We start from the raw sequence: 23,898 nt of genomic DNA on the forward strand, positions 1-23,898 counted from the left end.
GTATATAGATAGATGAGGCAGAAATAGATTTAATATATATTTTAGATGTAATATTTAGATATAGATTTAACATAATTAACATTTACCATTAAATATGAGAAAAATGCACTAAGTGTGAAGAAAGTGCACTGATTTTTTTCTTTGTTTCTAACTTACACTTTGCGCCCCTTACTCAAGGCACACTGCCCTGCATGTTTTAGAAGTTCCTCTGTTTTAATGCACCTGATTCAGATGACTGCAGTTCAACAAATGCCTGTTAATCAGTTATCAATTGAAATCAGCTGTGTTGAAGCAGGGAAACATCTAAAACATGCACGGCAGTGTGCCTTGAGGACCAGGGTTGAAAAGCACTGATGTCAAGGTTAAAAAAATAAACTACAATCTTGTTATATCAGAAAAGATACAGACAAACAGCTCCTAAATAAGACCCACCAGACACAGTGGTGGTCCAGACGCTGCACACATGATCCACAGGTTTTGCAGTGTCCGGCTCGTGGGGGTCGCATAACTTTGCACACAGGACACATGCTCCATTTCTGTGGCACCGGTTCTGTTCCTGTCATCAGCAGCCCTGATGAAGAGGCTGCTGACAGATGTGCAGAACCCTCTGCCGTCTTCATCCTGTGGCTGTGGGCCTCATGCAGAGCAGCGCTCACAAAGCCCGGGCCTCGCTTGGTGTGAATGAGAGAAGCCAGAGTGAGAATCATCCCGGTGGTCACGGCGCACGCCTGCAGCGAGCTGACACCCCCGCGGGGTAAGATCTCCGTGATGAAGAGGTAATACATGTAAGCCAGAGAGTACAGTGCAAGAGTGAGGAAGAAGAGGGTGCGCCTCTTCCTTTTGTGGGTGGCGTAGTAGTACCAGAGGACCAGGCCGGGCAGGGCCGTGAGGAAGACGATGCCCAGCAGGTAGTGCAGAGATGCAACCCTGAGCAGCAGAGGAAGCAGCAGCAGGACTGGAACCATGGAGAGCTCCAGGTTCTCAATCATGGCCCCAAACATGGGGGTCTGAAGACCAGGGGGAGCTGGTTTCTCCTTCAGCCACCTACAGAGAGCTGTGGTTGTTAGTGATAAATACAAAGTGTTTTCAAGTGTGTCTCATTTGTGATCATTCCAGTTTTTCCCATTTCAGAATAAAAGCATTTCTAGACCAAGTTTGTATTTTTAAAATTACTGTTTGAAGTTAGTCAAACAAGAAATAACATATAGATATTTTAGTCAATTTTTGTATACATTATTTAAATATTGTTAAATATTTTATTTTGTGTGTGTCTCTGTGTGTGTGTGTGTGTGGAGGGTTTTTTCCTACAACGTGTGGACAATTTTCCCTCCAAAAAAGGCAGCCTCGTGGGGACCGAAGTGATTCATGGGGGCCACTGCCAGGTCCCCATGGGTCCAAATGCAAATTACGGGTGTGGGGTTATGTTTAGGACCAATGTTTAGGTTAGTTTTAGGGTCAGGTAGGTACCTGTAGGTTAATTTTAGAGTACATGGTCAGGGTTAGGATATAAAGTCTAAAAAACATGAATGGAAGTCAATGGAAGATCCCCACGGGGTCAAGAAACAAACGTGTGTGTGTGTGTGCTCCTCATTTAAAGTTTAGCTGCTGATTATGCTACGTGCTACACACTGTGCCTGACATGTGAAAATGTGGTTTGAGTTATGAAGCCCAGACATGGTTTTGGCTTGAAAACAGATCTTCAAAACAATAAGAGTTTTGCTTATATATATTTGCTTTTGTTTGTTAGGATTTTTTTTCAGCAAAGTTAGCCAAATAAGAAGTCTGCTGACTTTAGTGTCACATTTCACAGAAAGTAGTGTTAAAAAGCAGGCAGTTAAAATGATCTGCAGCGCTGAGAGCTTTCTGATGGTTATTAAGAAAAGTTCGGCATTTGGTTTTTGCCGTGTTCCAGGACCGTAAGGTTTCTGCTCATACCTGCGAAAGACTTCGTCCAGGTCCTCACAGTCACAACATCTGTACGGGTAGAAATCACATTCACAGCAACAAATAGGGTCATCTGGTTCTGGAGGTTTTAGTTTCTCCCATGTCATAGTGACCTGATGGTAAGAATCATCAGAAAAAAGATACAGTGAACCAGAGGTTCTCAAATCTAAGGTTGGGACCACACTGGGTCCTGAGACATCAAGGTGGGGGTCTTTATGGGATTTTCAGAATTACTTACATTTAAAAATGATACTAACAACATTTTTTTTGCCTTAGTTGTTACAAAAGAGTGAGGTTATTGTGCTTCAAAATGGATGAATAGTGTTACTATTCTCCTATGTATTTGACCTGATAGTGTTTATCACCTGGGGCACAGGTTTCTGCTGCTGTTACTTTGTGGGTCAAAAAGCAAAAAAGCTTGGAAACCATTGGAACAAATTATATTGACTAAATCTTGACAACAAATGAAAGAAAATGGTCAATCTGCTGCTCAATTATGCTGTCTTTTCAAGCTTTTGCTAGATTTTAATAGAAAATCTGATTATTTCTCACCTTGGTGAGAAAAATGGCAGTTCATACAGAATAATATATATATAAAAAAAGAAAATTTGGACTCACAAATACATTTATTTCCAGGCGTTCGTTTTTAAAATAACCAAATACAGACAGTCAACCTGTTTTAATGTACATTTTTGACATAATTAACAATGAAAACACTGATATATTATCGATGACATGAGTAAAATATTCAGATTGAAAAATAAATCAGACTGCAGCTGCTGCAAATAAGTTTAATGATATAAAATCATGTAAAAAAATCCAAATCGGAAGACTCTTGTTGCTGCTACAGCCCCAAAGGGTTTCTAACGTAATTTGTTAAAACAAGGCCACTGTGTCCACAGGGACAAACTATCTGGGCCATCAATTCTGAGACATGAACACTCTGAGAYGTACTTGAGTTAATATAAGGGAATTTATTAATTTAGACAGCCCTAAAACCTGACCTGAACAGGAATTAGCCATGCTGAAAACAAGAAAACATTTTGAGAGTACAAAAAAAGCACATTATACTTGATTCCTTACCTTTTGTTTTTAAGACAAAACAAGAAAAAAAGCAAATAATGAGGCCTCAGAAAATGTTGAAGTAAAAAAAAAAGATGAAGACTTCTTGCCACCAAACTCCCTTCTTTCGTTGAGTTACTGAAGAAAAAAAAACAGCCTAGTTTCTCATCAGTCATAAGAAGAAAATGAGTAAAGATCAGCCTTGCTGCAGCACCGTGATGCTTTWCAGTTCTCAGATTCCCAACTGAAGGCAACTTTAATTCCTCCTGACAAGTGGGTTGATATTTTGTTCCATCAGCYGGCTCAACTATCTTTCTCACATAACGTTGAAAACTTGACTAGTCGTCCCCTGGCATCCTGTCACAGCTTACCTGTGTGGACTCCAATAAATACTACAGGATCCCCCTCAACTGGTCCGAGGGAGCCTTTTATACCTCTCTGCTCAGCAAAGTGGGGGCTGTGTGCCGAGGTGTTCAAAAGCTGCAGCAGCAGCCCTGATAATCCAAAGTGAGCCGGAGGAGCATGAGAAACATGACAGGCACTCATAGTTGAGAGAGGGAGCCAGCCCCACCCTCACAGATCAGATTTCCCTCCACAAGCTATTTGACCTTGGAGCTCATGAGCAGAAAACTCTGGGAAAGTATGTGCCTGTGTGATCTGTGTGCAGAGATTGACATGACACGTAGCACACCCCGTGATTTATCTGTGTCACTTTTGTGACAGGGCGGTAAGTGACCCTTGCAGGAAAGTTTTCTTTACCCTGACACCCCCCAGCCCCCCCCAACCCAGCTACAGCTTCTGCTCATAAACACATCAGCAGAGAGCTTTTTAATGGCTTCAATCTTGCTTCTGCTTGTTTTTTTWATTATTTTTTTACAGTATCAGTGAGCAGAAAAATAAAGAGAGAAGAGGAAGCCTTTAATGCAGACCACACTGTGTTAACAGGAAGTTCTATAAAAAAGAAACTGTGCATTAGAAACGTGAAGAGTGTCTGGGAGACACAACATCCCGGGTACCACAAAGAGTTCATCTTAAACTGCAAATCGAAGGCATCTCCCGGTCAATATCAGACAAATAAAAGGCCCGACAAAAACAAGCATTTCAATTTGTTCATTTTGCTGCATTGAATCATTAATTAAAAATAGATTTAAAATCTATTTTCTCTTTTTTATTCTATTTTTTATGTAACATGTCTTGATGGTGTTCATTCTAAGGCCAATAAGTTCTTAAAAAATAAATACAAACATGTTCACTTTTTAACTTAGGAGATGTGAGGTATCCTGATTTCTGTGGCAGGGGTGGAGCTAGACTTTTTGCAAGGGGTGGCTAAGGTGTTATTTTAGKGGGGCACATACAAAGAAAGGCACTCTGAATTTGAAAATTCAATATCGTTGCAGCACTAATTCCAAATTACTTTAATTTAGCTGTTTTAAGAAATATTGAATTGAAATTTAATTTGATCGTAGCGAATAATGACCCAAAAAACATGCTGGAAACTAGTCACTAGTTATCATTCAGACATGTTTAGTCATACAAAGCTGAAGATTAGTGTTGAAGCCAAAAACAATCTTTACCAAATTCTAAATGCTAATCATAGATTCAAGATGGCCACCACAGCTAACTTTAAAAGGCTGTAATTCAGCCTTTTTAAGACTTATTGAGATAAAATGTGTTGCTCTGTCTTTAAGACAAATTCAGTTTGATACTTCATAACTTTTGCTCACAAAATAGTTTGATGACATTTATATTAAGTTGTTTTGTGTTTCTGAGAAAACAGACAGCTAGTTTGATACAAGGACAAAAACACTGCTGTTAAAAAAATGAAACATTTGAAAAATGGCTACAATTAATTTTGCTGAAAAAATTGTAAATGTAAACTTAAAGTTGATAACTGAATCAAATTGGCGCTTGAGTGAATATTACATCCCTATTTNATATTAAGAATTTGTTTTCATTTTTCCTCTAATACAACTGCTAAAGAAGCACTTATGAATGTGGTGGAACCTGCTCTCTGGTTTCCTTTTCACAGGAGCAAACTCGTTTAGTTTTGTTAATGTCTTCTTAATGCACTCCCTCTCCATCAGTCATCACAAACKGAAGAACAAGAGATGCAGGTGCATTATATGAGCCTTATATAGGGCCCGTATATTCCCGGCACTTAATGCCCATACAAATGTCTGTCTCGACAAATGAATCAATGCGGACAGAAAAAAAAAACAGCTGCTGCAGGTTCTGCTTCCATTAAGTCTTAATGGAGCGCAGTTTCTGAGATAACAGTTCTGAACCAATTTGAAGAATGTTCTGCAGACCATTTCCAGGGCTGAAAACCATAGACAAGCTAGTTAAAACAGTGCAAATGTTTTAAGATAACCAGATTTTATTTTATTATTTTTTTTTTACCCCAGAAGCTTTTTGTCATATTTCTTGTCTTGTCTGAACAGCCCTYCCAAAACTCAAACCTCAACCTTATTAGAAAGTGTGTGGACTGTGCTTAAAAGCTGTGTGTGTGCCAGGAAACCAACTAAATTAAATAACCTCTACCAATTCTGCCAAGAAAAGTTATCAAATATCCAGTTGGAATTACACCAGAAGCGTGGTGAGGGCTACTAAAAGCATGTGGTCAAGAAGCAACTTGCTAAAGCACAATACCTAAATATTAGTGAGTATCTGAGCTTCTATGTGAAACTGTCCAACACATTACAGAAGAGCCACGTTAAATTAATTCCTGTGAACTCTGTTATTCATAAAGGCCTATGCATTGAAGGATTGCATACTGCCTGCCACATTTCATACACAATCTAATGTGCGGTGCTCAAAGTACATGTTGTGGAAGACTTTCGGCTACTACTGCATCAAATTTTAGCTCACCATCTGAAAATCTAACTGAATTATAACCATTTTTGTGCTTCCTTGTCAGTTGGATAAGGCAGCCATCTTGAATTGTGTTAGGTGTAGAGGTACAATGATCAAGAAAAYGCTTTAAGTAGTTCATTACGTTTTGTTAAAATTTTAATAATGGAGTATTTTAATTGGAGGTGTCCAATCCTGGTCCTCGAGCCACCATCCTGCATGTTTTACTTATTTTTCTGCTCCAACACACCTGATTCAGTGACTGAATCACCTCTTCAAGTTCTACAGAGGCTCACTAATCACCCATTCATTCAAATCAGGTGTGCTGGAGCAAAGAAAACTCTAAAACATGCAGTAAAGTAGATCTGGGACCAGGAACCTGCTTGATGATGAAATGGTCCACCCAGGAAATGGTTTGTCATCCGGATGTGGGCGAGGTCTGGCAATGGTGATGGCATACCCTGTGGTAATTTATCCATGAATGGAACACCTCTGGGCCACAAAAGGGCCGTCAAAATGCATTAATGTCCCTGGTTTTCAAGTGAGTATAAACACAGTGACCTGGAGATCAGAGCTCTGCAACAGTAATGCCATCTTTAAATAAGACTCTTTGTTCTGCTGTTTGATGAGGACAGTTGTCAGGACACAACCTGAGGTCACCGACAGACTCCAGAATCAAGATGAGGCTAACCAAAACTCCCCGACTGTTGTTTGTGATGAATTATATGTCTGAGGAAAAAGATCAAATATGTACGATGCGGATAACATGGATGCTTTGTCTTGTCTAAYATTTTGAGTTCAGACTCCTAAAATAAAACATTCATATGGAAAATGTGATCCTAAGGGTTAAAATATCATTGTCGACACTGTACTGACAAAACTACGTGTGCCACCTATGGTGAAAAAGTTAGATGTAGTTAAACATTAAAATTAAAAAATGAAGCTTTTAAGCCTGAATTTGAAGAGACCAAAGTATGGATTAAAAAAMAAACAAACAAGAAACTTCATTCAAAATCTGTCATTTTGTTTGGATTTATTCAAGGAGACCGTTATGGACTATGAATATAACAGTGAAACATTTGTTACAACACAAACTAACACATTTATTCACTCAAATTTTTAGATATATCAAGTCCACAACCTCACAGCCACACTTAAGAGGTAAGAAGTGGAATCAACRCTTTTAGCCCCAGATGAATAAACAAAACTATGTCCCTTCATTCATGTTCCTACTTAATTTTAAAAAAGCCAGTTCGTCGTTTCCACTCTTTGTTGCAGCTGGTAGCYGAGTGCACGTGCAGTACCTGAGTGAGACCCGCTGATTTCAATCACATCACCAGTCTGACGGTGAATAAGTGCTGTGAACCGATTCGAGTCAAAAGTGTCCMTTTCTGTCAATCACAGCAAATTTGTTGTTCRGATTCTAGCAGCCYGTTTTTGTAATTAATAAAGTCAAAAATAAAAACATTTGTAAGAGTCATGGAATGTTTCAGAGGGATGTAAACACAAAAATACAGGAGTTCACACGACTGAGGCAGAAAACCAGAACTGGAACTGGTTCTCTCACTGCACCGCGCTTTAGATCTTTGGGTTGATGGGACGAGAGGTTGGAAACTCATTCCTCTAAGGTCCGGAAGGCGTTTTGCATGTCCTCCAGCAGCTGGGCGTAATCTGCTTTAATCTTAGCTTCGCCATCTTTAACAGGGTCCTGAGGAGGACAACAAACATGAACAAAATGAAAGATAAAGCAAAGCAAGCTTAAAAAAAAAACAAAGATATGAGAAGAGAGCTGCATCTACCTTGAACTTCATGGAGCTGATCTTGTACAGGATCTCTCCCATGTGCTCTCTGATCATGGCCCACGTGATTTTGTTGTCGCTCTGAGCCGTGGACTCCACCGCGTGTCGGGCCATGTCRTAAAACGCGATCATGTTGGAGAGGATGCCGACGGTTTTGTAGAAAGGGCAGAACCTGTGGAGCGGTGAAGGAATGTGCAAACCGTTTAGTTTATGTAATAAATCACATGAAGGAAAACATCTGCAGGCACGTGACTTCCACATGTTCGTTTTGCTCCTGTGCGTTACCTCCAAGCTCTCCAACTCTTTCAATGTTTTAAAAACATTATTATGGAGAAGGAAACGCACACTTCTCTATCTTTACTTCCTCTAATCAAATCATTACAATCTCTGTAGAAGTGGGAAGTTGATGAAATGTTGTGGTTTACTTCAGATAGATGTGAGCTAATATGGTTCCACTGGTTATATACAAACTAAAACATGACTTTTTTTATGTTATTTTTCTGATTTATGCCACAATGCAAACCCCAGTGCTTTAACATACACAGGACAAAACTAGTATTGTTACTGAGGAAACGTTTGATATTGCTCTTATACATAAATATTGTGCTTAAATCCCCACTTTAGAATAAGTGTGTTTCAGGTCACCTGTCATAGGGGGTGTAACCATTTTGCTGCAGGAAGTCATCTTTAATGAGTTTTGCAACCTCCAGAGTAATTTTATCAGTCTCAGCAAGAGAAGCCTGTGAAGGAAACAAAGACAAGGAGTTCTTAGTGAGATTAACATCGTTAGCATCTTAATAATCCACAGATTAGACAAAATCCTGCTGATTAGAAACAGGATGGCCGTGTTAAAAAAAAACGTGTTTACTAAACGAAGAAAAACTTGTCAGCCTATTATTGAGACGTTTACTGGGTAGCATAAACAAATATGCATTAAAGTAAATCATATTCTCTAAAACTTAAAAGCATAAAAATATAATATTAACAATAAAACATTGTATTTAAAAAGCACATTTCAGGACACTACAGCAAAACAAAAACAAAACAAAGAAACATTGGAGGAAAAAAAAGTGTAAATGAGTAAAGAATTTAATTATACACTGAAATAGATTAGGTTAAGGGTATTACAGTAATTACAAGGAAATTACATTTAAATTGAAGCAGTTTAAAGAATGAAACTTCATTAATAAATGAAGTTCAAACTCATTTCATCAGCATCTTTATAATAACACCTGTTATCGGAGCCACATGTGATCTCCAGGTCAATAAAAGCCTGCCTCACCTTGCCTACAAGCTGCACAATTTCAGCCAGGTCCTCCTCCTCCTGGAGGATCTCCTTAGCTTTTGTACGAAGAGGGACAAACTCAGGGAAATGTTTGTCATAATACTCATCCAGAGCCCGTGTGTACTTGCTGTAGCTGATGAGCCAGTTCACTGAAGGGAAGTGCTTTCTCTGAGCCAGCTTCTTGTCCAGTCCCCAGAAGACCTGCAGAGGTGGGGGAGGAAAACGGCCACACACTTTTAAAGAAACGTGAGAATAAAAAGCTGACGTGCCACGACCCGTTTCTTACCTGAACAATTCCCAAAGTGGCTGAAGTGACCGGATCAGAGAAGTCTCCACCAGGGGGCGACACACTGACAGGTGAAAGAAGAGTAATCATCTAAATCAGTCTTTTTGGTACAAGCTTTTTATAATGTCAGAAAAACACATTTTAAGAGTAAATCTTTACATCAGTTAACTTTTTAAATATGTTTCACCCAAGTTTAATCAACAGTAAAGCAAGAAAGGAGCAAAAATAAGCAACTTAAAGTTACCAAATTACTTTCACAAGTCGGTCTTCCTCAGTGAAGTGGTCAAAACAACAATACAAGGCTTTTAATAAATAAAAATCCTCCACAAATAAACAACTCACGCTCCAACAATGCTCACACTCCCCTCCCTCTCTGGATTCCCCAGGCACTTCACACGTCCAGCGCGCTCGTAGAAAGAGGCCAGTCTGGCGCCAAGGTAAGCAGGATACCCACTGTCTGCAAACAAACAACCACATTTACTCTCTTCCACATAAGAGTAATCACATTTTCACGAGTGCATTCCTTAGAACATTTCATTTTGTTTTCTTGAAAGTGTTCCTGTTTTCATGTTCAGATTTTATTTCTATGTTCTTACCTGTTCACAAAAACAAACCTGCAGTAAATCGGTAAAACTCACCAGCTGGCATTTCAGCCAATCTCCCTGAGATTTCTCTCAGAGCTTCTGCCCATCGAGACGTCGAGTCAGCCATCATGCTCACGTTGTAGCCCATATCTCTAAAATACTCTGACAGCGTAATCCCTGTGGAAGAAATTGTCTTAATATGATAAATTCTCAAAGAAAAAAAATGATGACAATCATGAAAAGATTTCAGGGGKTTTAAACTTGACTTTTACATAAATGTACGTAAAGGCCTTTGTATATTTAAGAGGTTAAAATGTGCAGATGGATAAAACGTTRGTACCTGTGTAAATGGAAGCCTCTCTAGCAGCCACAGGCATGTTGGATGTGTTTGCTACCAGCGCCGTTCTTTTCATGATGCTCTCGACTTTGCCGTCAACTTCCATAGTGAGCTGTTAGGTAAGAGCAATATTACACAAAGTGAAGAGTTACTAAATCGTCTTCACTGGTCTTTTTTTTTTTGTTTTCCCTCCATAACATTAGTTTCACCAGGTAAAAACAAAACTATCTGCAGTTTCATGTACTCAAATCAAACTAACAGCTGCAGATAGCACAAACATCAAAATAATTCATTAGTTTTTGGCATGACATCAATTAAAATCAACAACTTGGGTAATTCTCAATAGACAGAACATTATTTTAAAGGGATTTCTTTCACCAAAAAAGATGTTTTGCTAGCCCATTACCCAAATGAGAACTGAACTGAAAGGCTGTATCTGTAAACAAAAAAGGAAAACTTAATAAAAAAAAAGAAGTATCTCATTACTTAACTAGCTATAACGACGTATCGTGTTTGTATGTGTAAATTATTCAGCAGCACAGCTTCCTTTCAGCTCATTGTTTATGCAAAATCTACCAGAACATGTCTGCATTAAAAGCAAAGCAAAGCAAACATTTTTTGGTAAATTATAGGAAGTCAACCTTGTGTGTACAATTTAAACAAAACCAAATATATCCATTTTTAAACTGATGAACAATTTCACAGTACTACGTGCCTAACAAGCYTGACATTTTGAGGAAGTCTAGCTGTAGCAAGAAATGAAACTCTAGAGAAAATGGAGCTGGGTCTAACATTTGACACATTTTCATGAAATATTCTTCAGGACTTTGAAAGGATATTGAGAAAAATCTGAAATTTATGTTTAAACTTCTAAAAAAAAAAAACCCAAACTGAGTTTGAGAGTCATCAAAAGTGATCCAATTATTAAAAACGAAACTTTAATTTTTAAAAAGTTTGTTCTCCCACTAACCTCGGGGAAGTCCCGCAGTACTTCAGACATTTCATTCCCACGCTCTCCACAGCCGACATAAATAATAACATCGCTGTTCGAGTACTTGGACAAGGACTGTGAGATCACAGTCTTTCCACAGCCGAAGGCCCCAGGTATGGCAGTGGTGCCTCCCTGCACACATCTACACAGCAGAAAGGTCRCAAAGCTTCACTCGCACACAGAATAAAACCAGTGGCTCAACACTTTCAACCATAAACAACCGAACAATCATTAAACAAAAGGTCAGAAAGCTGTAACTGCATCCCACATGCATAAATAAAAGGCAGGTACAGTATAGCGATAAAGTGAAATGAGTGGATTATTTGCTCTCCTGAGGAGCACTCACGGGAAAAGTGCATCAAGAACTCTCTGACCAGTCAGCAGTGGATGATTGGCAGGTAGTTTATCCGTTACCGGGCGGACTTGTCGAACTGGCCACACCTGCATCATGGTGAACTTCTCCTTAATGCCTTCAAATTCAAGCTCCAGAACCACATCCTGAATACAAATACATATATATTTATTATTTTTATTTTTACCAAAAAGAGGAAGTGTTTTGCTTTGAGAGCAGCACTCACTGAAAGGTCATAGTTTCCAGGCTGAGCCACGTAGGTCACAGTGCCTCTGCTGCGAGGTGGGAGCATCAGCTTGTGCTTGATTAACGAGTTTTCAAACACAGAGCCATAGATATCTCCACCTGTGATGTGACTGCCAACCTAGATGGGAGAAAATGTGAATTAAATCATAACAGATGAGTAGTAAATATCAAAACACACATCGCACCAGAAATGTTTTATTTTATTTATTTTTTTACCCGCAGGTTCTGGACAGGAGTAAACTCCCACTTGAGGTCTCTGTTAAGTGCACCGATGTTTACTCCTCTTGGGATGTAAATACTTTGAGTGAGATCATTGATGTCTTTCAGTGGACGCTGGATACCGTCAAAGATGGAGCCCATGATACCTGGCCCTAACTCTACAGAGAGGGGTTTTCCAGTTCGGAGGACGGGGTCACCAACAGAAACACCAGCTGCAGCATGAAGTTGAGGAAAACAAAACGAACCACAAAGTCCAGCTCGTGCCGTTTGCTGTCATCACAGTGGCTAATAAACACTTAACCTTTAAAGCAACTTCTTATACGTGATCACAGAGGACAGCACTGCAGATGCAGAAAGGATACACGTCTCTTCGTAGACCTGGATGGTTGCCATGTCGCCTTCTAACCGGATGATTTCTCCGACCAGCTCACTGTGACCGACACGGACCAGCTCATACATGGCAGCTCCGGCCATTGCAGTGGCTGTGACCACTGTTGATTGAATCGATTTTAAAAGAGAGGGAGATTAAAAACACAACTTTTACAATGTCACTAAGAGAAATCATCATCGTGGCAGCGGGAGAATGAACCTGACCCGGTCCAGAGACTCCATGWACATATCCAAACCGGCTTTCATGCTCTTCATCCTGGATCTTAGGAAGTYTTGAAGTGTCCATCTTCGGTTCTGACCTGCAAAACCCCTTAAAAGATGAAGGGGAGACATGCTTTTGGGTGTCTCCAAAGATAATAAATGTATCAAATCAAACGAAAACGTATTTTGATTCATGATAATAAAATAAACTATAGTTGTAGATACTACTTTTATTATTTAAGAGAGACAAATGAATGGGGTCAGTGAGCTTTAAGCAATAAGCTAACTCATTTATAGCTAAAGAAGTCTGAATTATTTTTGTTCGTTCGTTTAAAGTTAAAGTACGTACAGTACGCACCAAGAACTTGACTGGTGARCAGATGGTAGCCTTATGTTTCTAACTTCAAAGCTAACGCAGGGATAAAGCTGATTGAGCCTGCACGTCAGCAAGGCTAGCCAAACTAGCAATGACAGCACAGCCACTTTAACTAATGACTAAACACGTAAGAGTTTGTTGAGGAGTGGCGTGAAAACTGTCGTGAAACAAAAACGACTTATCTTACCCTGAAATGATAGACTGTCTTCCAGTTTTTCTCAACTATGGCTCAGTTCCTGTGGTGCTAGTCACCTGCAGAGCACCGGACACGGAAGGAACACAACTCCATTGCGGCTCCGGTGTATCCCTCCGCCACATCAAAGTGGTGATTCGGATCCAAGATGGCGTCTCCTGTTCAACAGTTTCAGCAGACGTCCATTTATTTACTTTCAACCAACTTCTCTAGTTAATGAACCATTGTTTAATGATCACTAAGTCCTGTAAAACTTATTTTGTGTGTTGTTAGATGTGTTTCTTTCATAATTTCAYAGCAAGAACCTAAATGACAAGCTATTTCTTTGGCAAATCCTCATTTTTGTGCCCRTAAATTTTCCATTATTGTCTATGCAGGATTACAGGTGTTTTTAGATRTGCTGTGATAATAACAACTTAATATGTTACAGATAATATAATTTCACAGGTGGAACTTCATTTTTGAAACAATTATGTGCACAAAATCAAAGGTTTTTTACATTTGGACTGAGTAAACCTTAAAGTTTTTTCCCAATTTAGTTCAAATTTAGTGTTTGTTCACCAGGAAAAAAAAAAAAGAAACAAGAAGTGAGAGAAGGATGTAAAGGTAAGAGACAAATTTAAGGAGGTTTATCTCAAAATTATCATTTTTATACAGGTATTTTCCAAGACAAAAAAACAAACATTACCAAAACAATAACATCATATGAACCTACAACACAATGTGAGGTAAAATAGTCACAACCTGAGGTAGCAATTACAAAATGKCCCACAAATATATGGAATTGAATATAAAAGGAATTTACACAAAATTATCAAAACAGACCCTTGATTTGCAAAAGAGGCTGCCCTTGATGAACTTTTATCACATTACATTTATGGATGTATCAAATGAACAWATCAGGTGTTACAATTTTGCAGTCCCAGTTACCCATGACAGAGTTACAGAGAGCAAGTCATTTAATGCAAATACTCTGACACTGAAGGTCACTGAGTATATTAGTTAAAAATATTTTTCTCCCTCTTTATTTTTACTTTGATGTGTTGGATACAGTGGGGTACGAAAGTTTGGGCAGCTTTGTTAATTTTCCTGATTTACTTTTATAAATCATTGATTGTTTGGATTAAAAAAATCAGTAAAATAGATCATATAGGGGACAAACACAGTGATATTTGAGAAGTGAAATGAAGTTTAAATGATTTATAGAAAATGTGCAATAATTGGTTAAACAAAATTAGGCAGGTGCATTACTTTGAGCACTGTTGTCATTTTATTGATTTCAAAACCTTTAGAATTAATTATTGGAACTTAAATTTGGTTTGGTAAGTTCAGTGACCCTTGACCTCCACAAACAGGTGACTCCAATTATGAGGAAGGGTATTTAAAGGGGGCAATTTTACGTTTTTTTTCTTCCTCTTTGCATCTTCTCTGAAGAGTGGCAGCATTGGAGTCTCAAAACAACTTTCAAATGAGCTGAAAACAAAGACTGTTCACCGTCATGTTTAGGGGAAGGATAAAGGAAGCTATCTCAGAGATTTCAGCTTTCAGTCTCCACTGTGAGAAACWTTGTGAGAAAATGGAGGACCACAGGCACAGTTCAAGTCAAGGCTCGAAGTGGCAGACCAAGAAAAATCTGTAATGAACAGAGAACAGTCAGAGTCAACCCACAGACCAGCACCAAAGACCTACAWCATCATCTTGCTGCTGATGGAGWSACTGTGCATMGTTCAACTATTCAGCACACTTTACACAAGGAGATGCTGTATGGGAGAGTGATGCAGAGGAAGTCTTTTCTCTGCCCACATCACAAACAGAGCTGCTTGAGATTAGCTAAAGCACATTTGGACAAGCCAGCTTCATTTTGCAATAAGGTGCTGTGGACTGATGAAACTAAAATAGAGTTATTTGGRCAGAACAAGGACCGTTATGCATGGAGGAAAAAGAACACAGCACTCCAAGAAAAACACCTGCTACCTACAGTGAAATATGGAGGTGGTTCCATCATGCTGTGGGGCTGTGTGGTCAGTACAGTGACTGGGAATCTTGTTAAAGTTGAGGGACACATAGATTCCAATCAATATCAGCAGATTCTGGAGACCAATGTCCAGGAATCAGTGACAAAGCTGAAGCTGCTGAAGCCGGGGCTGCATATTCCATCAAGACAACCACCCTRAACACTGCTCAGAATCTACTAAGGCCTTCATGCAGAGGAACAAGTAGAACGTTCTGGAATGGCCATCTCAGTCCTCAGACCTGAATATTATTAAAAATCTGTGGTGTCACTTAAAGAGAGCTGTCCATTCTCAGAAACCATCAAACCTGAATGAACTAGAGATGTTTTGTAAAGAAGAATGGTCTAAAATACCTTCAGGCACAATCCAGACTCTCATTAGAAGCTGTAGGAAGTGTTTAGAGGCTGTTTTTCTGTGAAAGGAGGAGCTACTAAATATTGAGTTAAGGTTTTTTTTGTGCCCAAATTTATGCACCTGCCTAATTTTGTTTAACCAGTTATTGCACACTTTCTGTAAATCATATCAACTTCATTTCACTTCTCAAATATCACTGTGTTTGTCCCCTATATGATATACTTTACTGATTTTTTAAAATCCAAGCAATCAGTGATTTATAAAGTTACATCAGGAAAATTAACAAGGCTGCCCAAACTTTTGCACCCCTCTGTATCTTCTGTGAAAAATACCTGGTGCTGGGACAACAAGTGTCATTTTCTGTACAGTTTTTAGACCAAGTGGCGTTTTTTAAATTTTTTTGGTTTTATTTATTTTTATGGAACAGGTTGTTTAGAATGACAAACAAATTAATCATATTTTAATAGTGATAAAAATGCTTTAATACAAACTGTATTTGTAATATTTCCACCTCCTAAATGTCAGAGAAAAAAACAACAGCGTAAACAGACACCGAATGGAACCAAWCTGAGTTATTAACTACTAAGTTTCTTGTGTTTAAAAGGGTCCCTCGAGCAAAACTTTGGCTCAGTCTGACCACTCGTTTTCTTCCAGCTCGGAGTCCTCCTCAGAGTCGCTGTATTCCACTGCAATGCGCCGAGAAAGGATGGTGGCCACGTCGTCGCCAATGGGCTCTCGCTTGTTCTGCTGTTCCTGCTGCTCCTGCACTTTCTTCAGCTGGATGCCTATTGAGGAGAGGTATAAAGTACTTAAAAAACTAAGTAAACCACACTTTTCTGGTCAAATGTAATGTGTAACTACATGTTAAATTTTAAAGTAAAAAGGTAAAATGATTGTTTTTATATTTAGAACATAACAAAATAAAAGAAATAGTTACGATTAAAAGAAATACTTTGTAAAATTAAAAATCACCCCAAACGTTACAATACACCGCTGCGTATAAAGTACTTAAAAAACTAAGTAAACCACACTTTTCTGGTCAAATGTAATGTGTAACTACATGTTAAATTTTAAAGTAAAAACATAAAATGATTGTTTTTATGTTTAGAACATAACAAAATAAAAGAAATAGTTACGATTAAAAGAAATACTTTGTAAAATTAAAAATCACCCCAAACGTTACAATACACCGCTGCTAATAAGCGAGTAAATCATTCAATTTAGTTTAGGCATTAGTATTATATTTCATATTTTTAAACTAGACTAAATATTAAAGGTAAAAATCCCATCTCACCCATGCGAATGGCAGATAACAGGTCACTTCTAGCATCTCTCACAGATTTAGTTTCTGCCCTCCTGCCTTTGGGGTGTACCGGCAGGTGTAAGGGTGCAGCTGGAGGAGGGAGAGGTGGAGGAGGAGGCCCTGGGGGTGGAGGGGCCACGCGAGGCCCCGGCGGAGGGACCGGTGGGAGTGGGTAGCCAGGGCCAGCATACAAAACTCCATTATGGGGCGCTGGAGGTAGCGAACCCCGCGGAAAACCAAAGGCAGTCTGAGCTGACGGGATGGGTGGGCCTGGGGGAGGAGGTGGAGGAACCGAGCTGTTTGACAGTAAAAAGAATCAAGATAATGAAAAAAGTCAGACAATATATTTGAATTCTGCTTTGATTTGGGAGTGGCAAACATTCATACTTGGAGTCTGCAGACAGATGGACTGCACCACTGATTCTGTCAGCGATGTGAGGCTCCGATGTGGAGTAGGTCACTCTCTTGTAGTTGACATCGATACTGTGGTACTCATGTTCCACAGGTGGGGAGGGGGGTGCGGTTCCAGGGATGTAATCATGAGACTTGGCATAGTTACAAGCAGCCTGAGCAGGTACTGGAGGAACTGGGTAATCCAGAAGATCAGGCCTGGATAAATAGGGACAGACTAATAATAGAGATGCATCCACACATCTATATTATATAATAAATGTCGTGTTTTGTTCTTCAGGAATGGATTATTTGACAGTATTTATGAGTAAGCTTTGCAAATGAAAAAAGATCACATGATGCGGCTGCCTTCGTCGTGCATCATTGCTGGGATAAAGCTCTCGAAGTGATCAGAGGCTTGCAGCATGTGGATTTTATTTACTTGTTTTAGAGTAGGGCTGGGTGAAACATGTATCATGATATGAGTGTTTCATATCATTTGATATAGATAATTGATTATTTTGCCTGTTTGAAATAAGGACCAGGAGAAAAAAGGCTGAATAATAATGCCAAACTGGTGACGTGATCTTTCCTCTTTCATCCACAATTTCCTCTTGAGCTGTTGCCTCATTTTATCCTTTGGATTTTATGTCTAAGTCTGTGACATAAATGTCTGATAAAGGTGGAACAAAGAAAAACAATAATGGTTTTCTTTTGGTATCTTCCTTCTCTTAGTTATAATTCTTGACCCTAACCCTAACCTATAAACTTTCACATAAAAACCATATGAAGCATCCCGACCTGCCGTCTGGAGAAAGCGAGCCCTCTGAGGACGCTCCTCGCCGCAGAGTTTGCGGATGGTGGTGATCTGGTCGAAGCTCTTTATCGAAAGCCATCATGTTCCACTCCTGTCTGCGGTTTCGAGCCTTTCTCACCTTCTTCACCTCGCGCTGGAGCGTGCTGCTCTCCATGGACCTTTTCTGTTCCTGAGGGAAAATACGACGGAGAGGTTGAMGAATAGCAAACGAGTGCTCGCCATGCGGAAATGTAAAGAGCAGTAAAAGCAGACGGAGAGGTCACCCTTTGCCTCCGCCTTTCTTTCTTCTTGTCCTCAGTGTCCTGTAGCATCTTCTCTTTCCACAAATCGAAAAAGTACGACGGGTCTGAGTAGAACTTCATTGCGTCTGTGGAATCCTCTCTGAATTWAATTCAAAAGAAGAGTTATTTTTTTCTAAAATGATGCTGTAAGTTGAAAACAYAAGAAAGCCGATGTTAGCCTGAGGACAGATGCAGCACCTGTAAGCAGTGAGGGTGCTAAGAGGGGGAGGCCTGTCACAGCTGCTGTACAGTTCAGACACAGAATCAGGAGCGCTGCCTTTGGTCAAAACCTGCTGGTCCTGGACGACGGAGCTTCTGAACGCCTTCCTCATGTTTATGTCCTGAAGAGACACTGTCAGCCAAAAAGACAAGGGGTAAAAGCTCAACTAGATGTCCTTGAGAATAAACATATTTGTAGAATGTGCAACTAAACAGATGGGTTTCCAGTGAACAGACCCTCCTCTACACTGGAATCCAGCTGGGTGACTTTGACTGACAAGCCGTCAATACGGTCCTGGAGAGAGTTTGCACGAGTGTAAAAGGTGTTGGCCTCATTAAAAAGCTCCCCGAACACATTTTCTGCATGTTTACCTGCAACCATAACATAAAAAAAGAAAAAGAGAAACAGAAGCTGATTAGAAATGAAGCACAATTAAACCTTTCAGAAAGGAACCACACACACAAACACACACACAAACACACAATACAGTAAAACAAATTTATTTCAGACAAATTGTTTTGTGCATCGGATTATGGCTCAGGATTATCCTTCAGCACCAAGTGTTTCTCTCTTCCAGCAGTTCAGATCCACTTAATGTAAAAGCTGGCACTAGACAGCAAGGGTTTGGGTCTCCACCCACCTCCGCTCCATCTTATCTGCCTGTTTCACAAAGTGTTTCCGTAAGCTCTAAGCCTCTATCACTTCATAAAATCCACTCACAAACACAAGTCAGAGAAACTACAAGACAGATGCATGCATTTTATGCATTTTATGTGTTTTTAACGTACAAAACCCCCTTACTTCTACATGTTTRTAATGAGTGTTTGTCATGGGATTTGCCGAGGTTTAAAGTAACAAAGTACATTTACTTTGTAACAGTAGTTGAAGTAATTCTTTTGGGGATCTGTAATTTTACTGAGTATTTTTTAAATTGCAACTTTTATTTTGATTATGTTACATACAAAACATAAAAATTATACTTTTACKTCTTTACTTTAAGATTTATCCGATTAATCATCCTGTTTCTTTTAAATATGCCAGAACTCAATATGAAAAGTCTGTTTATGCACTCTAAAAAATGAAGTGTTGAGTTATGACAACTGGTTCTGTTAAAAAGAGTTAAACAAGCTGAGCAATTTACACATTTTCTTTTAAAGGAAATGCGTGAATTGTTTTATATTTACTCCACTCAGCTTAGTTAAATTCAACATTTTATTTCTTAAAATGTGCATAAAAAGTATGTTTAATGATTATTGTGAGCAGTTTTATGACTTTTAAGTACATTTCTGATCAATCAAATTTATTTTTACCAACATCATTTTCTATTGAGGTRTATTTTCTTTTASTGATTTTTTCAAGTACTTYAACAGCTCTGGTGATTTGGGCTGAAATAGCACATTCAAGATCTCTGTTAACAAAAACAACAGATGTCTAAGTGTGTGTGACTCCAGCTTTTATATAACTCTATGATGACTAAAGCAACCATAAAGTGTTTCATGTGTTTGCTGTGTATTTGAAACAAGCTATGTTGCAGGMAAAGTGGCAAAAAGCCTCAGAGAGWSTRAGAGAAGTCATGTCTCCTGCTTCTGGCTGCAAAGGAAACACTCGCTGAGAACCTCTGATCTTACTCAGACTGCTGAGCTGACGGATGACGGCCGACAGCGTGTTGTTGGTCACACACTCCAGCTCGCTGCCGATCCCATCCGGCACCGCGTCGTGGCACAGGTGGTGAGGCTCGATGTTTCTCTTGACCAGAGGCATCCCTCCTGCTCACATCTGGATGGCAGCACAGGGGTCAGAGGTCACAAGTCATCTTGTCAGATGCTCAGTCTATCTGCTAGAATAAATATTATGTTTTAAAGTAAATGCACTATTGATCTGTTGATTGATGCACAAATCTGGCAAAGTGGCAAACAAAAATAAACATGGATTATAACTAGACAGCTTATTATGCAATTATGCTTTTAGTCCACAATTGTTAAAACATTTGTTTTCTGTTCACTTTGATTGTTTTTGATTTTATAAAAAATGACAAAATACATAAAACAGACACAATTAAAACAAAACTTTCAAAGGTTGTGTTGAATTTCCCTTGTTAACACCTTTTGTTGAATTGATCATTTTCTCACCACCTGTCAAACTGCTCCACATACCGGGCCTCTGCTCATCCAACAAGCTGACTAATGAAGAGGGAGCAGAACAGATGTGATAGTTTTAAAAAAACAACAACACATTTGTAACTCCATTCACACTTCCTGATTAAATGGACTTGACAATGATAATTCTCTGTGATTGCTCGTCGGGGTGAACTGGTTCACCATTAACAATGAGACCAGAAAAACTGACAGCCCTTGTGTTTTTCAATATTTCTTTTTTAGCGCTTGGACAATAAGAGAAGAAAAATACAATTTGAAACCCGAAGCAGCTTTTTYAATGGCGAGAGCAAGAATTTCAGGCTCTGACATCAAAATTATAAACACATTTTAGCATTTAAAACAATAACGCAAAACCTTATTGTGTTGGTKTTACAGTGGCAGCTTTGTTTTTGACTCACTTTGTGTCCATCAGTAAAGTACACAGGTGACTTTTATCATTTTTACACACAGGGATTTAATTGCTTGTTAAAAAAGTTGAACTAAAATAAGACATGATAAATAAACCAAAATGATCAATTATAGTTATCAAACCCTTCTTTTACTGACACTTTCTTAATAGCTCAGGTTGCATTAAAAAGCCATTTTAAACCATGCAACCAATGCTTGTAAAGTTTGACACAAACTTTAACAAATGAGTTAAAGTTAATAATGTTGTTATTTCCTGTCAAATCAATTGTAATTTGCTGCTTGTTAGAAATCACATCATGCTCATCATCTTAACATTTACCAGTGGTTGTAAATTAAAAGACAAAGAGTATTCTTGCTGCCACTTAAATTCTGACTCTTTTGTAATTAAAAGGCGTTTCCYAACCTGAGTGGAACTGATTTATTTTTTTCAGATCTGATACGTTTGTTCCTTTTCCAAAAACAAAAGCCAAATCCTTCATTTTGTAATATTGATTTAGAAAAGATCAAGACTGAAGTTAGCTGTTGATCAAATTGTTAACTTTTAATTGTATGTGTTATGTGTATTTGTCTTCATTTCAAACGTTTTTTTCTGCTTTTGTTTTTATGATTTGCTGAATTAAATGCATTACCTGCATTTGTTCAAAGCAACAAAGAGAGAGTTTTTTTAAACAAAATTCAACAATATGAATAGTTTTCTTCAAAAAGTGGATTACATAACAGAAAGGCTTACCAATGTCTCCTGTGGACTGCTCTTCTCCGTCCTGAGTTTTCAGTGGGTCGTATCGTAAAATGTTCAGTCCTGGAAAAGAGCGCTGTCAGAGTTGAGTCCAAGTTATTTCGCTCAGATGAAGGACATGAGCTGAAGGCCTGCTGCAGTCCACCATGTGTTGAATAGTGACGCTCATCTCCGCAGAGTGCAGTTTCCTCTGAAAACAAATCCCTGGTCCAGATCACAGCCTGAGCCATGAGGGGATTTAGCCAGCAGATTTACTCCTGTTGTCCAATCACAGACGGTAAGGTTGGCCGTCTGACATTCAGTTTTATTTCAGGATGTATCCGTAACAGTCCTACTGAGCCTAAATCTGAGCTTTCTTCTAGTAATTGGATCTGAAATATAGAATTTTACTGGATGCACCAAATAATAATAATAATAATAAATAAAAAGACCAGGGCACGTTCTTTCACAACTGTAATGATGCAAGTTTCAAAAAAGACTAATCAGGATAATTGCTTTGCTAAAAATAAGAAAACACTTTTTTTGGTACATATTTTAAAGTACATTTTTTTGTACACTATATAAATTATGTGTAAAATGTAATTTAAAATATAATGGAATGATCTGAAACTCGCGCCCCACAGACTAAAAACAACAAATAAATTGTCCCTAGTTGTGAGTAGTTGTGAGTTGTGAGTGGTTGGTTGTCTTGTTTTTGTCCCTGTGATGGACATCCAGGTGAAGATAATAGATGATATGTAACTTTAATAAACCCACATTTTATTTACRATGGACCATATTAAATATATTGAAGGTTTAAACAATGAACCTTTACTTTTTAGAAAACAAAATGTGGAATTTGATAGCAGCAATGCATCATTTAAAAGCTGAATTAGAAAATGTTAATATTTTAAATAGAAGTTGCAGAAGTTGGGCAGAGGTTATGAATTTGAAAGTTAATATTGGATGGATGGATGTTTGGGCAGCACTGCATTAAAAACGGGGGATGCTGGTGAAACTCATGACCTGCACTCAGCAACAATTGCACAGCCTGTAATATTCACCATGCCATTCATAAAGCAAAGAAACCGCATTATTTTTTTTTTGTTTGACTGTTTCATATAAACAACACAACACAAACAGACGCATATTTGTCTAATCTGGTCTTTTATCATGTCAGTGACCCAGATTAATAAAGAAGCTATTCACAGTTTGACCTGAAAGCTACAAACACACACTGCTCTTATCTCCCAGATGACACAGAAAGGATTAGGGAAGGTACCACTTCAACCTAGATATGGGGGCTTAAATCTGTGTAAGGATCACTTCAGAAAACAATAACTCACAGTTATTACAGAAGAACTGCTTGAGTCACAGAGAGCTGCTTAATCCACTGCTGTAATCTAGATTGATGAAAGATTTAAAGATGACTTTATGATTTTTTTGAAGTATGGATCTCTTACAATAAAGAATCAACCCTTGAAACCTTTGAAAAAAAAAGAACACCATTATTATGAATTATACGGAAGACGAGAGTGGCCGTTTTCTACGTATAATTATTTTCCATGGTTTTCTTGTGATAACAACATATTATGTTAATATTTCGCGACATAACCATCAGGAAGTTAACTCATTATCTCGAGAAAATGCTCCTCGTTATGACGTGATAACAACACATGTCGTTATAACAAGAAAGCCATAGAAAATAATTACATGCAGAAAACGGTCACTTTCGGCTTCCGTATTGCACAGCACATATACAGTATAGTCGTGGGGTTAGATGAACTCAAACCATTTCTTAAGAACCGTGTCATCCCTGGTATTTTTTAATAYGAAAAGGACGTAATTTATCATATAGATCCACAAATTTCATTTCTCACAATTTTTTAGAAACAAGGATTTTGATGCACTAAGCTTGTTTATGTTTAGAATCATACTGTAACACAACTGCTCTGGGGTAAATGTAATTCAGTAAATGATCAAATGAAGAATAAAGATTTTTAAATGATTACTTGAGCTGAAACCATAAATAGTATAATCKTTTTGAATGAAATTGTCTTTAAAAAAATCAGTCAGTCTAACAAATAAAACAGTTGTAATCTTAAGTTATTTTGTTCTGCTTAGATT

At 38.5% G+C, this 23,898-nt stretch overlaps 3 protein-coding genes across 6 annotated transcripts in view; all 3 read right to left on the bottom strand.

Moving 5' to 3' along the window:
• Nucleotides 1-3,512, bottom strand: part of LOC106526129 (palmitoyltransferase ZDHHC23) — an 8,564-nt gene extending 5,052 nt beyond the window's left edge. The window contains exons 1-3 of one of the 2 annotated variants that reach the window (XM_014020618.1): nt 3,028-3,512; nt 1,936-2,057; nt 433-1,054 (exon numbers count right to left, since the gene is read on the bottom strand). In XM_014020618.1, coding sequence (XP_013876072.1) covers nt 433-1,054; nt 1,936-2,017 — 704 coding nt within the window. In that variant the 5' untranslated portion in view covers nt 2,018-2,057; nt 3,028-3,512. The remainder of the gene's footprint in view (nt 1-432; nt 1,055-1,935; nt 2,058-3,027) is intronic. The other variant, XM_014020617.1, reaches the window with a different exon arrangement.
• A 3,351-nt stretch (nt 3,513-6,863) lies between these two features.
• On the bottom strand, nt 6,864-13,249 carry LOC106526133 (V-type proton ATPase catalytic subunit A). 2 transcript variants are annotated; one of them, XM_014020622.1, is made up of 15 exons: nt 13,110-13,249; nt 12,550-12,644; nt 12,318-12,446; nt 11,953-12,167; nt 11,717-11,854; nt 11,485-11,636; nt 11,118-11,280; nt 10,151-10,259; nt 9,865-9,987; nt 9,569-9,683; nt 9,227-9,290; nt 8,938-9,141; nt 8,301-8,395; nt 7,656-7,827; nt 6,864-7,564 (listed from the first exon to the last, which is right to left on the bottom strand). In XM_014020622.1, the coding sequence occupies exons 2-15, from the start codon at nt 12,629-12,631 to the stop codon at nt 7,472-7,474; spliced, it is 1,854 nt and encodes a 617-aa protein (XP_013876076.1). In that variant the 5' UTR covers nt 12,632-12,644; nt 13,110-13,249; the 3' UTR covers nt 6,864-7,471. The 2 variants fall into 2 exon arrangements, with proteins under 2 accessions (XP_013876076.1, XP_013876077.1); XM_014020623.1 differs by having other exon boundaries at nt 12,550-12,655.
• Nucleotides 13,250-15,862: 2,613 nt separating this feature from the next.
• Nucleotides 15,863-21,989, bottom strand: LOC106526134 (wiskott-Aldrich syndrome protein family member 3). Of its 2 annotated transcripts, none has more exons than XM_014020625.1 (9): nt 21,787-21,989; nt 20,121-20,268; nt 18,729-18,863; nt 18,471-18,624; nt 18,255-18,372; nt 17,976-18,160; nt 17,172-17,393; nt 16,776-17,080; nt 15,863-16,266 (listed from the first exon to the last, which is right to left on the bottom strand). In XM_014020625.1, the coding sequence occupies exons 2-9, from the start codon at nt 20,251-20,253 to the stop codon at nt 16,109-16,111; spliced, it is 1,410 nt and encodes a 469-aa protein (XP_013876079.1). In that variant the 5' UTR covers nt 20,254-20,268; nt 21,787-21,989; the 3' UTR covers nt 15,863-16,108. The 2 variants fall into 2 exon arrangements, with proteins under 2 accessions (XP_013876079.1, XP_013876078.1); XM_014020624.1 differs by having other exon boundaries at nt 20,121-20,329.
• Nucleotides 21,990-23,898: the final 1,909 nt, after the last annotated feature.

This window comes from Austrofundulus limnaeus, unplaced genomic scaffold, assembly GCF_001266775.1.
Source record: "Austrofundulus limnaeus strain Quisiro unplaced genomic scaffold, Austrofundulus_limnaeus-1.0 Scaffold261, whole genome shotgun sequence".
Taxonomy (NCBI): domain Eukaryota; kingdom Metazoa; phylum Chordata; class Actinopteri; order Cyprinodontiformes; family Rivulidae; genus Austrofundulus; species Austrofundulus limnaeus.

Excerpts from the sequence above, each read along its gene's own strand:
- LOC106526134 (XM_014020625.1), bottom strand. The coding sequence starts at position 20,253 with ATGCCTCTGGTCAAGAGAAACATCGAGCCTCACCACCTGTGCCACGAC. Across the intron at positions 18,864-20,120 it reads CCGTCAGCTCAGCAGTCTGA|GTAAACATGCAGAAAATGTG; the intron begins GTAAGATCAGAG and ends TTATGGTTGCAG. Across the intron at positions 17,394-17,975 it reads TCGCTTTCTCCAGACGGCAG|GCCTGATCTTCTGGATTACC; the intron begins GTCGGGATGCTT and ends CTATTTATCCAG.